This window comes from Streptopelia decaocto, assembly GCF_964273445.1.
Source record: "Streptopelia decaocto genome assembly, chromosome: 10".
Classification (NCBI taxonomy): Eukaryota; Metazoa; Chordata; class Aves; order Columbiformes; family Columbidae; genus Streptopelia; species Streptopelia decaocto.
Window position 1 is genome coordinate 13,197,557 of NC_138665.1, and position 15,801 is coordinate 13,213,357.

At 43.4% G+C, this 15,801-nt stretch overlaps 1 protein-coding gene across 4 annotated transcripts in view; it reads left to right on the top strand.

Moving 5' to 3' along the window:
• HTR2C (5-hydroxytryptamine receptor 2C) overlaps window positions 1–8,198 on the top strand; it is a 116,079-nt gene extending 107,881 nt beyond the window's left edge. For all 4 annotated transcript variants that reach the window (XM_082061931.1, XM_082061930.1, XM_082061933.1 and 1 more), the window contains one exon: window positions 4,439–8,198. In XM_082061931.1, coding sequence (XP_081918057.1) covers window positions 4,439–5,271 — 833 coding nt within the window. In that variant the 3' untranslated portion in view covers window positions 5,272–8,198. The remainder of the gene's footprint in view (window positions 1–4,438) is intronic.
• The last annotated feature ends 7,603 nt before the right edge of the window (window positions 8,199–15,801 follow it).

Consider the following 15,801-nt stretch of genomic DNA (forward strand, 5'->3'; position numbering starts at 1 on the left):
TGGCTGGTTGTGGCTGGTTGTCTCTTCTTACTGGGGTGAAACCAGTTGCCCTAGGCACTGCTCAAATGTCAAGCAAGAGGACCAAGTTTGATTTGAAGAGCAAAGCATGATATACAATAAGCTTGCAAAGCTTTTACCTTGCAAATTTTTGGAACAATGCCACCTCTCTTTGGGAATTCACTGTTGTCTTAGTTAGGGCTATTTGACACAACTGGAAAATGCCTTCAAGGCTGGAGACCTCAGCTCACTTTATCAGCCTGATGTTTGTTGATGAAGAGTGTGTCAGCTGGGGTGCAAGGCAAAAGCTCAGGAAATGCTCTGCACTGGGGCTGGGAGAATGGAGCAGCAGTAGGGCTGGACAGCAGTAGCTTTGGAGCCTCTTGTCTGATTTGGCACTAGGCTCCTTGTGCTGGTGTACTGAGTTTGGGTTTCTCTGACCAACAGACCTTAGTTCTTAAATTACGAACAGTTACAACCACACTGTTAATACTGTGGGTCGCTTGAGTCAAGTGGAGTTAAATGCTTTCTCTGTGTTTGTTCAAACAGCTGAACTCAAGTAAGGCAGGCATTCATGTTTACTCCTGTTCAGGCACCATGGGAATGCTTGGTGGTAAGCACGACACGTACTGATTGGGACAAGCCTGTTGAAATCAGGGCCAGGGTGTGGGTTGTGTCTGCAAGCAGGTATTATTTGTGTACTTGGGATTATGGCAGTAGCAATTTTGCAATAATTCCCCATGAAGGAAGCCCCTCAGGGGTGTCTGAGGCCCTCCATGCTTCCCTTCTCACTGCTGGGGTGGTGTAGAGTTGGTGACTGTTGCCCAGGTTGTGTAACAGACTTAGTTCCCTTTAGGACTGGATTGTGGGGTGGATCAGTGATCAATCTCATATTAAAGAATGAGTTGGAAAGGACAAGTGTGAGATGGGAAAAAGCATTTGAGATGAGGGTGATGCTGCCCATTCAGCAATACCATATGCTAGCTGACAGCTGAATGAACATGTGCTGGCAGCTCCTCCAAGGGCATCTTTCTTCCTACTGCTGTTAATAATGGGATTTTCCTGGACTGGAGGAAAAAGCAAAGACCTGGTACTCACTCTCTTCTGTGTTTTATCAGTTTGAAATGACACTTGGTAATGAGAGAGGTGATGGAGAGTTTTCCATTACAGCAGCTGCATCCTCATTCCCTGTCATCAGTGCTGTCATCTCATGCTCATGCAGAGTTTTACACTGCCATCAGTGAACTTGATTTGTCTATTCATCATATCCCAGAACTAGGTTATTCTTCCCAAATGTACTTCATATGTGTGACCATGAAGATATCCCCAAATCTCTCATCTTGTTTCCCTTGGTTAAAGCAGTAACAGTAAATTCAGACATGACTACTTCATGAATGAACCTTTATTCATTTTGGAGTTTTATTTCAAAGAGTATGTGTTATAGAGGGCTCTATAGTATAAAATTATCCATGCAAATATAATCCCAGTGCAATGCCATTGATCTAATTCAGATTTCTTCTTTGTGTGAAGACTGGTCTGTCCACCTCACACAATTTCTCAAATGTCTATGGTTTGATGGAGCTCAGGCATTATAAAGATGTCTTTAATGATGAAGAGTCACTGGCTTGCTGGGATGAAAGTTACTGCAGTCACAGGGATTTGGCACTGGGAAGGTAACAGGGGTTAACATCTCAGAAAGGAGACAACTGCCTTGCCAAAGGTAAACTGACAGATGTTACCATGTAGAGGGAAAGAAAACCAAATACTGAAACTATCACTTGGGCTAAGAAAACACATACTATAATAACAGAAGGCATTTATAATCATTACTTTTCAGAAGAAATTCCTTCACTAGATTACTGGCAAATGGTAATTCTATGGTAATGGCAAGTTGCAGATGTATTCTGCAGAGTCCTGGAAAACACTTAGCTGGAATGGGAAAAATGGCCTAGTTAATCTCTTTAGCATGTTACTCTTCCTTTTTAGAAATTCAGAGTCCCACAGGATTAGTTCTAAGACCTGTGCTGTTCACAGCAACCCCAAAAAAAGCAATCCAGACACAACAATGACCTCAGCATAGGTTATTTCTCAGGTGAAAGAGCTAAGGGAGGACACAGCCAGCCCCACAGATGTGTGTATGTGGAATGAGTGCTCACGGACAGTCGGGTGGCCAGAGGGTAGAAAAGGGAAGACACAAGACATTCTGCTGCTCTCTAACTGCCGAGATGTGCAGGGTTTTTTTTTTTTATTCTTTCTTTAAAAGAACAGAGATAAATTTGCAAAGAAATGGAGAAAGATAATCAAAGGCATAAAATGAGTTTGGCATGAGAAGAGAGTAAATAGAATAGCATTCTTCAGTTCTATAAGAGATATCAGACAGTAGGGATGATAGAGGTCTACAAAATTACTGAAAAGGTGACCAGAGAGTGATTATTCACTGTTTCTTACAGTAGAGGAACTCTGGGGAGTCAAAGGAAATTATCAGGCAGCAAATTTAAAATGAGAAAGAAATACTTAGTTCATGTGACAGGTTGTGGAACAGAATGCTGCTGAGTATTGTGGAGTTATAAGTGAGATAAAGAATTCATGGAAGATAGGTCTCTCAAAGGTTATTTTATAAATAAGACATGGATGCAACTTCTTGCTGTGGAATTTTCTAAGCTATAATGCTGAAAGCTGCCCCATTTTGTACCATGGTCCTAAACTGGTACCTGCAAAAGAAAAGAGACAGGGCTAAATGAACCCGTGATGGTCTAACTAGATCTGCCCCACCATGTCTTTTCCATGTTCTCAGGTACACATAGGTTGTGGTATTCCAAAACGTTGTTGCTTTTGTTGTTTTTGGCTGTGTCTAGACAAAATTCTTTGGAAGGTTTTGGGTCTGTCCTGTTATGGGACTGAGATCCATAGATCAAGGGACAAAGCTTGGTTCTCAGTATGCATGAAGAATATTCAAGTGAGATCCAGTAATCTCACATGAGTCCTGCATTCCCTCTTCTGTCTGTCCCCACAGTAAATTGCTGATGACTTTCACATGGTATGATAGAGCAGCTATACAGATATATATTCCTTAGAGAAAAGCAGTGTTTGGGGACATTTACTTAAATGCATCTCAACTAGAGGTATTTAAAATGCTTTCATTCTTTCATTCCTTCACTCTGCGAGGGAGAAGCCAGTAGCTAGCTGTGGGTGTGGGCTACCTTGTGCAGTCCTGGACAGTTGTGCTCCAGGCTTGAGATGCTAATTGCTCTGCCAATGTGGCAAACAGCATGGACACACAGCCATCTGCAGAGACCCTCCATGCAGGGCTTCTGCTTCAGAAAGGCCTGATGTCCTGAAATCCCAGGCAAACAGACTGTCCTGGGTGATGCTGAAGAGGAAAAAGGATCCAAAATGTTCTTAATCTCACTTATCTGCCACTAAGTCCATGACTGTAGAAAGTGCTGTGCCATGAGGATAGAAGAGAAACTGCCTTGTCAAGTGCAGTGAATCCAGAGGCTTATTAGTCTGCTTAGTGCTTAGGAGTAGCTAGAAGCTGTGCTCCAGTTCTTATTATAATTGAATCATTTTAAGTTTTCTTCCTTTCAGCTTGTAGCTGAGGTTCTGATTTCAGACCATCATGTCAAGCTGATTACCATTTTAGCTACACCTTTTCTACTCTCATGTTGTCTGTTCCAGTTTTTAGCCCTGTATTCACGATAGAAGGATAGGAATCAGGCAGATAGATGCTGCAGTCTTTTCATGTGACTATGTAATTGACTTCTCTAAGAATTCAAGCAAGACTCTGTATGTGGTACTTCTCAGTTTCACACTGCTTGTGGATGACATGCCTGGGCAGACAGACCTTGCAGAAGTAACTGTCTGCTTGCACCGAGATAGTTGATAAGGAAAAGCCGTAAGCTTTTCTACCATGTGTCTATGATACCATGAGAGAAGTGGCCATTTTTCTGTCAGGATTATTTTAATGTATTTAAGAGACTTGCTTCTAAATCTTTATAGCTGTAATTCTTTTGCATTTTGATAACTTTTCTCTTTAAAGTTTGCTGCTATCTATCTTATGTCAGTGACTTTAAACCCCAATTCAAATGGCAAGCATGGAGTGGCCAGCTGGAACAGAGCAGGGTAATGACTGCCTTTTCTACACAAATCACATATATGCTAGAAAAATAACTTGATAAAGGAGTTACACTGCATTAGCTGTGTCAGCTATGGTGCCCAGCAAAGCTGCAGTTGTTTCTAGTGAAGGGTGTGCATGTCCTAGAGCTGTGCTCCCAGGATTATTGTTGCACAAGGTTCTCCCTTCCACCTGGGAGAAATAATTTCTCTTTCAAACAGCTTTAGGCAGTGGGCTGAATATGTGCAGGACCTGCATCATCTCTGCTGCCTCTTTGGAGCCCTGTTCATCCAGGTAACTGTCTCTTTTTTGATCTTGTTCTTCTAGGGATATCTACGCCTATTCCAGTCATGGGTTTGCAGGATGACTCCAGGGTGTTCGTAAATGGTACCTGCGTCCTCAACGATGAGAACTTCGTCCTCATTGGATCCTTCATGGCGTTCTTCATCCCTCTCATCATCATGGTGATCACGTATTGCTTGACGATCCAGGTGCTGCAGAGACAGGCAACAGTGTTCATGTGTGGAGAGGTGCCCAGGCAGAGGAGGAGCAGTGTAAACTGTCTCAAGAAGGAAAACAACACAGAGAACATTTCAATGCTTCACAATCATGAGGGGGCATCTCACTTGAACTCTCCTGTAAATAAGGAGGCAGTGCTTTTTCGGAAGGGAACTATGCAGTCCATCAACAATGAGCGAAGAGCCTCCAAGGTCCTGGGCATAGTCTTCTTTTTGTTCCTCATCATGTGGTGCCCATTTTTCATCACTAATGTCATGTCTGTCCTTTGCAAGGAAGCCTGCGATAAAGACCTCTTGAGTGAACTCCTCGATGTGTTTGTTTGGGTGGGATATGTTTGCTCTGGGATTAATCCCCTCGTATACACACTCTTCAATAAAACGTACCGCAGGGCTTTTTCCAATTACATCCGTTGCCTATACAAGACCAGTAAAAAATCAGCACTGCGGCAGAACCAGTGTCTGAATGTTACTTCAACAGCTTTATATGGGAAAGATCTGACTTTAACTAGTTATCGAAATGGCAATGAACTCAATAGCATGGAACTAGATGAAGCTGAGGAGGGCCTTGAAATGCAACCAGGGACTTCAGAGCTCTCTATAAACAGCTGTAATGTTGTAAGCGAAAGAGTGAGCTGTGTATAAAGGTGGCTCACACAGCCTTTTGCTACAGTGTATCTGTAGCCAAAATATATTGTGTAAAAATGTAAGTGTTGTTCAAAGGACAATGTAAATATTGCATTCTGAACAAAGCTTTTTTTTTTTTTTAAGTAAAACAGAGAGTCGTCTTTCCAGTCCAGTACTTAAAATCATATATATTAATATACTGCAGTGAAGTTTAAGGTTCTATATTTACTGTTAATATTAGATCAGAACTATTAGTTACTTTGCATATGTCATGGACAAAACGTTTGAATTCTTCTTCCAGTGCATGAACAAAAATGCTGAATATTTATCTCAGGTGGCATTTGCTGGAGTCCAGAATGGCACGTTAATATTTATATATCAAATACATGCTATTAGACTTGATCAGTATAACTTTCTTTTTCAAGTTGACAGTAAATATGTACTTTAAATCCTCACCCCTACTTGTGCCGTGTAAGGACTGTACAGGAACCTGGCAGAGAGACATCATGAAAGTGTAGTGGCTGTGCAGGCACTTGGCCAGACATGTTCTGTTACGGGTAGTGCCTTGCTGCCACACTGGGGCAATCTTGCACTTCAAGGGACCTCTGTTAAATGTTGACTCCCTCTCCAATCCTGCCATTTTCTTTCTGTTCCCCAGGAGGCTCCAGTTTCCCGAAGGAAGGTGGGGAATGAAGTTCTGGTGTGGTTTTGTGATCCTGACTGGGATCACTTGCACACTTGGAGAAGTATGAGAAACAGAACCCCAGTTATCTGCTTCAACCATTTTATAACTGGAGTGCCTCAGATTTATAAAAAGCCCTCCTTTGGTCTTATAGATAATCATCAGCTCTGGGATGGAGCAAGCTGTGCTCAATGTGTGTGGCACTGACTTCACAGGTTGCTTGGGTGATCAGGGTCTTTGGTTAAACTGTAGAAGAGCACTCTGACTTTGTAAGAGCTCTTGTCTTCTTGGTCCTCGCATCTATTTATTCCTTAGCTTGTTCAGCATCTGCTTTTACTTTTCAGCATCGTGGGACGTGCAGTGCTGGTGAAGAAAAACAGCTTTGGGTGTAGACCAGAAGCTGCTGTGCATGTGGTGCTGGTCAGGGTCAGGTGGTGAGGTGCAGAATACACATCCCTGGGAGATGCTCAGGAGAGGAATAAATGAGGGTCTCTGCTTCTTTCTCCTGTTTCAGGAGGGGATGGGCAGAGCTGGACAGAGTATGTGACTGGAATAATTTGCTGGTGACATGGTTCAAAAGGAAACAATCAACAAGGACAGCAAGGCAGACCTGGAGCTAGTCTACATGGAAGATAAATCTGGATTAACTTTTAAATTTTATTTATTTCGTTTCACTCCCTAAGTAAATTACATTACATAAATCTTAATGAAAGTGTCCACATTGGGATTTAATGGAGTTTAAGTAATCTGCTTTTAATTCACACCATGTATAATTTGAATTAATTTTTCTCTGTGTTCCTGTGTAGATAAACCCTCAAGGCATTGTGTCTTTCTGGCACTGTGTCTCTGGGGTGATGCCTGTCATGCAATTTTCCTTGTGTAGAGTGTTGTCTAATGCCAGATATCACCCATAAGGTTTTTACATCTTCATTAACTAATGCACAAATGCTGCAGTGCACATTGAACATGGATGCACTTAGCATCACTGACAGCCTCTGGCTATGAAAATCCTCAGAACAGAAAAGCTTACACTAAGCATAGATAAATTGCATTTTACTAACATGAACTGCTTGTACTCTAAGCTTGCTGAGTTCATCCCACCAAAATTGTCTTGCAGAAGAAATGGAACATTCTGCTAGTGCTTTAGGATAATGTTGTGTTGTTACATTGCTGTCTACAGCAACAACCTCACTGAGGCCACTGCCAAAACACAACATATGGGTTGTATCTGCTGCTGGGTTTCTCCCAGCCTGATGTGTTGATGTTGATGGTCCTTTCTTCTTCCTCATCCCCTCCTGGGTAACTTCCATGCAGATAGGTGAGGTATTCCAGTGCAGAGCATGGCTTACTGCTTGCAGAAGGCAGCAGAGATGCACCATGTGCCCACCTGCTGCTACTGCCAGGAGCTTGAATGCTCAGGAATCCACTTGCCTCTCTAAAATGTCTGGTAATCAGCAGGAAAAGGACTGGCCAGAGACACAAACTTGTGCCTTTGGTGACTGCCCTTTGCTGTAAGTCAGATTTAACTATCTCAAACAGTAATGAAAAAGTCAGGAAGATCACATTGCTTTTCAAGTTCTCTTTTTTTTTTTTTTTTTTTTTCCCCCCCTTAGGTGAATTCACAGCGTATCTTTTCCAAACATGTGTGTATATATATGTGTGAGTGTGTACATATATATACATATATATATATATTTAAAAGCCAACCACGGACTCTGAAAGCATTCAGCAATAAGTTGAATTACAGTAGCTTCTAGCACGAGTGAATAGCTCATTTTCCACAACATTCTCAGACTCAGTGTAAGACCACACACAGGCATTGTCTTTGCATAGGAGCCTTCATGTCTTATCCTTGCTGGTTCTGTTCTAAGGGGAAAAAGGAAACCTACTATATCTGGATGTAAATAATAGGAAGGGAACAGAGAATTTACATAATTTTTATAAATTATTTTAAAATATTCAGTACCAGAACTGTAAGTATGTCAAGCGTTGGGGCTCAGCTGGACCCGTACCAATGAATGTCACTTGTTTAGATAAGCAGACAAGGGAACTGCCTTACAGTGCCTGTGTTCTCTCCTGGCCAGTGGGTGATAACATTTTTGTGAATGGTTAAATACTGTCAGTTACCCAACTTCCTTTGGGTCATTCACATCAGGGTTTTGTGATGCTGCTATTAATTTATTAAAGAAAGTTTGTTGGTTTAATCACTCTTAATTTTTTTTCATGGTCTATCAGAAAATAAATAAATGAACCTGCCCTCTCTTTCTTTCATCTGTCCCCATTTAAAATCTTTCTTGAGTGAAAACTATGTCCTGACCAAAAAACAAAAAAACATGAAACAACAATAAAAATGATGATAAGGAGGAGGATAAATTTCATTTCTCCTCCCACACTTGAAGTATGACCCACGGTTGCTTAATCACAGAAATTAATGTCTGCAGATATCCCAACTCTTCCAATCCCAAAACTTGTTAAATACAAAGATGGCAATAAACTATTCCCTGTCTTGTCCTTGCTCCCTTCAGGACTAACTGCTAAAAATGACACTTTTAAAATTACCTCAATTTGAGGGATGGATTTAGTTCTCTACAACTTAACCAAAGCCAGGTTGTTCCCACAGCAGCTTTGTTTGTCCTGTGCTGTAGTCATTAACCACGGTGGTGCCTCAAGAAGCCCTGCCCTGAGGCTGCCTGGAAGTTTTGTGTGAGTCCTCAAACTTCAGCTCAGGTATGGTTTTGTCTTACAAATAGTGTGTATGGTGGTGGTTTGTTTTGAGTTTGGACTGAACAAGTGAAAATAGTTCCTTGGTGCTATAGGCTGAATTGTGTTGGTTGCTTTTGTTTCTCAAACCAGATGGGAGATGTGCAGGCTGCCTGCAAGACCAAGCGTGCACATAGAGCCTCCTACCCAGCAAACAGACCACCCTGTTTGACTTGGGCCAAGGAGTCTACTTGTGGCATCAGCCCCTGAAGTAGCACCTTCCTGAGCTCTCTGGGCTTGCAGCTTTCCCCACCAGAGGCCAGATGCAAGGCTGTCCATGTTTGCTCAGGCACCAAGTTTGGTGGTGGAGCAACCTGGTTTCTAGATGTGAGTTGGCTCATCTGCATCTGTGACATTGCACTATACAGTCAAGTCTGGGGTATAGCATCCATGAAGTCAGCTGTGGTGGCTTTGGGGAACTTTTTGGGCCTGAAAGGATGTCCTTTGAGGACAAAGAGCTGCTCCTTTGGTTCTGTGCTTGCTGAAGATCAGAGCAGCTACCCAGAGGCTGTAGCACCTGGGAGGTGATATGGTTCAGAGCCAATGCTGAGGAGCCTCAAGGCATTCCACCTCAACATGGCTTTCCTTGTTTTAGTGACTTGTGAGTCAGCAATAGTTTTTATCTGAGTGATAATTTTAATATGTTAATGTTAGGTGATGTGTGAATAGTCAGTATGAACAGTGGGGTTACTGTCTTTTTCTTTATAGAGACACTCATGTCAGCCACTAGGGCCTTTCTTCTGGACAGCCCTACAAAGTGATCCATCACCAGCATGGAGTGTGGTCGGTGCTCTTCCCTTGCAAGTCAGCAAGCTGACTGCAGTCATCTGATGTGCTGGAGCCATGAGGGCCCTGGATATGGAGACATAAATTCCAAAGGAAAATCATCTTTTAAAGAAAAAAAAAAAAAAAGCAAACCACACACAGCTCTTCAGAAATATGGTTTGACTTTGAAGTAATGATGGGTGTATGATCTTGCAGACAAACTATGCTTATCTGGCATTCCAAAAGCAGTGTCTGTCACGTGAAACAGATGTGTGTGTGTGTGTGTGTGTGTGTTCATGTCTCTTGGATTGGTTTCCTCCCTGGGTCACAGTATCATTAGGATAGCTATGTGCCAAGCCAAGAGCTGCACTTGGCTTTGCCTCCATTTCAGACTGGAGTGGAAAAGGCATCAGAGGCTTTTTCCTGGGAAAAAAATATGCAGAGACCACCAAGCCTTAGGCAGATGCAGCAGAGGAACAGAGATGGACAAATCTACACACACATCTGTACACATGAACGCACACATCTCAGAGTTTCCAGAGAGCAGCAGGTGGTATCATCATGCTTCAGTCTTCCCTTGAAAAAGTAGGAATAGCTGAACAGCTGGTGAAGAAACCTGTGATGGGAAGATAAATGTGGCTCTAGGTGTCACCGTGAAATGTGTGCTGTTCTAGTGATCATGTAGTGGTGGGGGTGCCTGTACCAAAAAATACTTTAATTTTTTCATTTTTAACTACAAAGTTGTTATTGACTGTTATTGTCTCTCTCTCATTTTTCTTTAAGTCTCAGGTCTTCTGCTTGTTTGCTTTTACCCACACTGAAACTTGTGCTCTGAAGTTGTCAGAAGTCAACAAAATATCTGTGTGATGTGTCATTCTCTTTTGGATGTGCAGGGACACTGCAATCCTGTAAGAAGATGGATATGGAGAGTCTTCAGGTGAGTGATTTTAGAGATATAGATATATATAGATATATATGGATATATATGTATGAGACAGACAAGCAATGTGGCGTGGTACACTTGCCAATTAAAGAACCGCACCAGAAGATCTTTAATGAACAGTCAAATGCATGAGCTATGCACTGAAAAGTTTTGCTTAAAACACTCCTAAATCGTGGATTCTACTGATGGAAGGAGGCAATATCGGTATATGGGAAGGAACCCTGAGCTGCACGGGCAGCCCTCCTGCAGCTCTCCCTGGGATAGTTCTTGTTTTACAACCCAGCACAGCATGTCCTGGTGTCCTGCCCAGCAGGCTTTACTCTGTGCTGAGCAAGTGCAACTGCAGAAAAGGTTGCAAAAGCTTGTCCTCTTGGGCCACAAATTTAAAGATTCAGGGAGGGAACCTAGCAAGTAGAGAAGTGGTGACACAAGTCCAGTAACTGATTGCTCTGGGGTGCTGGAAGACTTCCCACAGCAGCCAAGGGGTGAAAAGTTATTGTGGAAAATTGAGACTGTGAAACAATAGTTGTTACATCTCTCATGAATGTTGTCTTACGTTCTGCTTCCCCCCCCAAAAAAACAAAGGATGTTTTAGCCTATAAATACAATTTCCCCTGCAGTTTCCTGGGACAACAGCTGCTGCTTTTTTGCTCCAGTGGGCTACCAACACTCAGGTGACTTGAAAAACGAATCACAGAGCATCACACAGAAGCATGTTAAAACCACTGTACTGAGCTTTCCTGTGTTTGACTTGTAATTAGTTCAACAACAAATTGGATAAATTAATGTTTAATTAAAATACAGCCTAATTATCCAACATATGTTTTTAATAGGATCTAATTGTGGCATTTTGAGATATTTAGATTGCTGGAACACTAAAAATTCTCTGTAGGCTGGTGCCTGTTAGACCACTGCCTGATCGCATTTGTTAAAATCTAGAGCAGTTCTTCATTTGTGTGTGGTGCTGTTCTCAGTGTCTCCTCCTGCAGAAAAACAAGTGGGTGCTGGTGCTGGATGCCCTTCAAAGCTACAGAAGATTTTAATAGGGCTCCTTTTTCCTGACTGAAGCCTAGAACAGCTATTTCTGTGACTTTTTGAGGAGGAAGACTTCGGTGCCCACCCTTCCCAATGATCATGATACTGCTCAAAGCAACAGGTGAGTGCAAAACCTCAGCTGAAATTTCACCTGCGTTGAGGGTACCTCCCCTCTAGGCACCCATAGTTCACATCCCAAAATGTCTTCAGAGAGAATCCACAGGTCACAGTGATTCCCCCGTGAAGCCATGGCAATGTTTAGCCCACTCAGCTCCCCCTTCTTTTTGCAGCACAGCCACTAGACTGGCACACAGGTGAGCTAACCATTAAATGAGCATTTGGTCTATCTTGCACTTTTCATGGGTGCTGCTAAAGAGAAAACTGCTTGTGTCCTCTACCAGGCTGTCCTACAATGGCATTTAACAAAGTGGTAGGATGCTTTACCAACTTTGTGCAACAAAGCAGGCGATGCAACAAACTGTGGTGAACAAACAGTGTTTTTCCCTAGCCAGTTCTTTACTCCTTGAGTACATGAATGTGGTTGCCAGTTGTGCTGTAGTTAGTTGGCATTTTTGCTTTAAAAAATAGATAGGACTGTGTGTTTGGCCTCAGCAGCAGCCCTGGTGATAATTATGGTGGGGGGACACAAGTCCAGGCAGGGGCATAGAGAGCCCTTTTTATCAGAAGTAGAAAGCTTGGCGTCTTCCTCCTAGCAGCCAAAAATCAGTGAGGAAAGATCTCCATCAGGACATTGGGGAGTGTTTGTTCTGACTAAGGAGGAAGAGGAGCTATTTAGGCTAGAGGAAAACACTGGCAAACTAAAAGGGCCAGAAATAAACTAGGAATCAGAAGCAGGTTTCTAACAAGTGGAATATTCCAGGTCTGGAAGTGTACTTTCTGGTGAGGCAGCAGTAACAACTTAAAAGCTTATTGAGGGCTCAGCTATTGCTTTCACACAGGAATTTATGCTATAGGGGTACAGCAGGAGGACCCAGCTCGGCCTTTATGTCCTCAGCCTCCCAGCTGGTGGAGATTGGGCACCAAGCCAGCCATCTGCACAGCAGCACTCCTGACCTCTCCGTCAACGTGTCCCAAAGTGTGGGAGGAACAAACATCTTGAAGCAAGAACACTATTTTTGTGCTACAGTCCTTCCAAGTCCTAGCAAAGCCATAAAAAATGTCACAATTTTGGAGGAAAGCAGGTGAGGCTGTGCCAAGTCAGTGCATCTCCTGCAAGGAGAATATGAAGTCAAGGGATTGTGAAGGCTCTGTTTTCCGAGCCCTAAGCCAGCCCCAAATTGTATGAAGCAATATTTCATACTCAGAAGCATCCAGAATCAACCAGCTTGGCTAGCCCAATCCTGACTGCACACAGACACGTAAGTTTTATTTACCCATGACAATATTTTTTGGACGTTGAGTATTATTGGAGGCAGTCTCAGCCTGCTCTGAAGAGCTGCAGCATTGAGGTAATGTCCTGTTGGGCTTCCATTAGCTGATGTAGTTGAGAAAACACTGGTGAGCAGCTTTAAGGGCTGAGAGCCTGCTTTTTGCTTGCACTGTCTGACTTTTTAAATGCTTTTCTTTGTTGGTGCACTTGCAACTGTGCAGCCAGGAACTTCATGCTTTTTGCTTCAGTAAAACATATTGTGTTGTTGGCCTTTTAAGTTCTCTCTTATTGAAAGTGGACTCAGCTGAACCTGGCAGGCAGCAAGGTTATTGTTTTCTCAGTATGAGTGTTTCTAAATAAATTGACAGCATGGGCACAAACTTCTGGTCAGCTACCAGCCAAGACCAATTTGAGAGTCCCAAAGGCTGCAACATATTTCCAGTTCAACAGTTAAGAGCTTGAACATCATTACATAAAAGGCAAGGGCTATCCTCTCGTGGCTTTATGCATCAGATGGGGACCTCCGGGTGGCACAGTGGCTCCCTGGGCAGCCCCAGCTCTGCGGTCAGACCCTGAGAGGGTGCGAGGGATGTTTGGGTACCTGGAGGGCAGGATGGGAACCTGCTTCAATTGTCTCTGGTTTCTTCTCCTGTGTCAATTTTCTGTAGCAGTTCCATGAGGAAAGCTGTTCACACTGGATGGTTTAAACAATTCTTTGCAGCTGTTTGCTGTTAGCGAAGTTGCACTTGTGTGTCGTGGCCACTCAGGGAGTGGTGCTTGGTGAGGGGAGGTCAACCTGTCCAAGGGCAGCTGCGAGGCTGCAGTCCTTGCGAAGACTGGGTTTTGCTCAAGCAGACTGGCAGAAAAGGCTTGCTGTGGGCTGCCACAGCAGTCAGCACACAGGGGGATTGACAGAAAATCTGAGGCTGGATGGAGCTGGGGATGGTTGGACACTTACAGCGACACACATTCACATGGGGCACTTGGCATCTTCAAGGCAAATAGCTCTTCAGTGCTCTGATCCTGACACTCTGCCTGGGTGGGGAGGGACTGATGTGTATACAGATTTTAGTCTTGAAATACAGAGCGTCCTCTCCCAAGAACATCATGTTTCTGTTTGGTGTGCATGTTTTCTCCACCACCACATGAATTCCAATGAAGAACATTCTGCCGTTCTTTGGTTTTAAATCATAAAGATATCTAGATAAGTGAATTCTATTAAAGGAAGTTGGTTCTTGCTTTGTTAAAAAAAAAAAAAAAAAAAAAAAAAGGAAAGAAAATACACAATACACATACAAACAAAAAAACTGTAACAACAACAACAACAACAACAACAACAAAGCCCCCTGATACTTACAGGATGTTTCAAAAAGATGGACCCAATTTGAAATCACAACAGCATTACAGCATTTTGGGTTCATCTTTTTGAAACACCCCACATTACTTCTTGTTTGTTTGTTTTCTAAATGAAAACGACTCCTGCTGACCATGGCTCAAATGCCCCCACTGCAGCTGCAGGAACTTCGGGTGAGCTTTTGCACCTTCCAGCAAAATCAGGGCAATGCAGCCCTATCCAGTGTCTCGGAGAAGGCAGAGTTGCTGCACAGTCTCTTTGCTGTGGGAAATTAGTGTGTGCATTGCCAGGGGCTGCAGTAGGGCTGTGCTCCATGGAGTGAGACCTTCTTAAACACTGCGGCTGTTGCTTGGGCAGAGACATCAGAAAAGGAAATGTCAAGGCCATGTTTAGGATTTTTAGATTAGTTGTTTGGTTTTGGTTTTGTTTTGTTTTGGTGTTTTGTTTTGTTTTGTTTTCCAAATGCATCTGCTGGCATAACACTTGCTGAAGTGGCGATTTTTATTTCCTGAGCAGAGCAGTTCCATGGTATGTTTGGATGGGGATGGGGCACAGAAGGTAAGCAGCCCAGGACAGCATGGAGGCAAACACTCAGTTTTGGTGCAAACCTTGTGGTGGCCGTCATTCCCCAGCTGGTTGTTCTATCTCCCTGTACTCTAGGAAGAGGATCTTGACACAGATGGTTTGCAGAGCTGTTTCAGCTGTTCAGACAGCTCAGCCACAATATGTTGCATCGAATTGTTTTGTTAAACACATGCATCAGCTGTACTTGTTTGCCTTGAAGCTATGAGAACCACAGACTCTCCTGAGAAAACTCAACTTCTACACAGATATAAAGAGTTTGACAGTGCTCTCGAATGTACCCTGCTGCAGAAGACAGAGAGCTGCAAACTTGCCATGGTCCATGAAGCTCTTTAGATTTTAGATTATCAGAGGGATGGAACACCACTCCTACTAGGACAGGCTGAGAGAGCTGGGGAAGAGAAGGCTCCAGGGAGACCTTATTGCTTTCAGGACTTAAAGGTAGCCTATAAGAAAGATGGGGACAGGCTTTTTAGCAGAGCATGTTATGACAGAAGAGGTGATGGTTTTAAACTAAAAGAGGTGAGATTCAGGCTAGACGTGATGAAGAAATGTTTTACAATGAGGATGGTAAAATACTGGCCCAGGTTGCCCAGAGAGGTGATAGATGGCCCATACCTGGAAACATTCAACCCCAGGCTGGATGGGTCTCTGGGCAACCTGATCTGGTTGAAGATGTCCCAGCTCATTGCGGGAGAGCAGGACTAGATGAACATTGAAGGTTCCCTCCAACCCAAACTATTCTAGGATTCTTCTGCACTTCCAAAGCCTGGACATCTAGAAGCTGAAGCCAGAAGGGCTGTGCTGCTTTACATCTTTACAAGATCTAGGTATTCCCTAGAGCTGCATGGCTCAGGGATGGGTGCTGAGAGCTGCAGAGGTTCCAGGATAGATGCTGAGACCCATGGTGGGTTTGGGATGAGTTCTGAGACCCATGGTGGTTTGGCGACGGGTGCTGAAACCCACGGTGGCTTGGGGATGGAGGTTCTGGTGCCAGAGCAAGGCAGGGACTTACAGCAGGGCACAGTCCCCAGTCA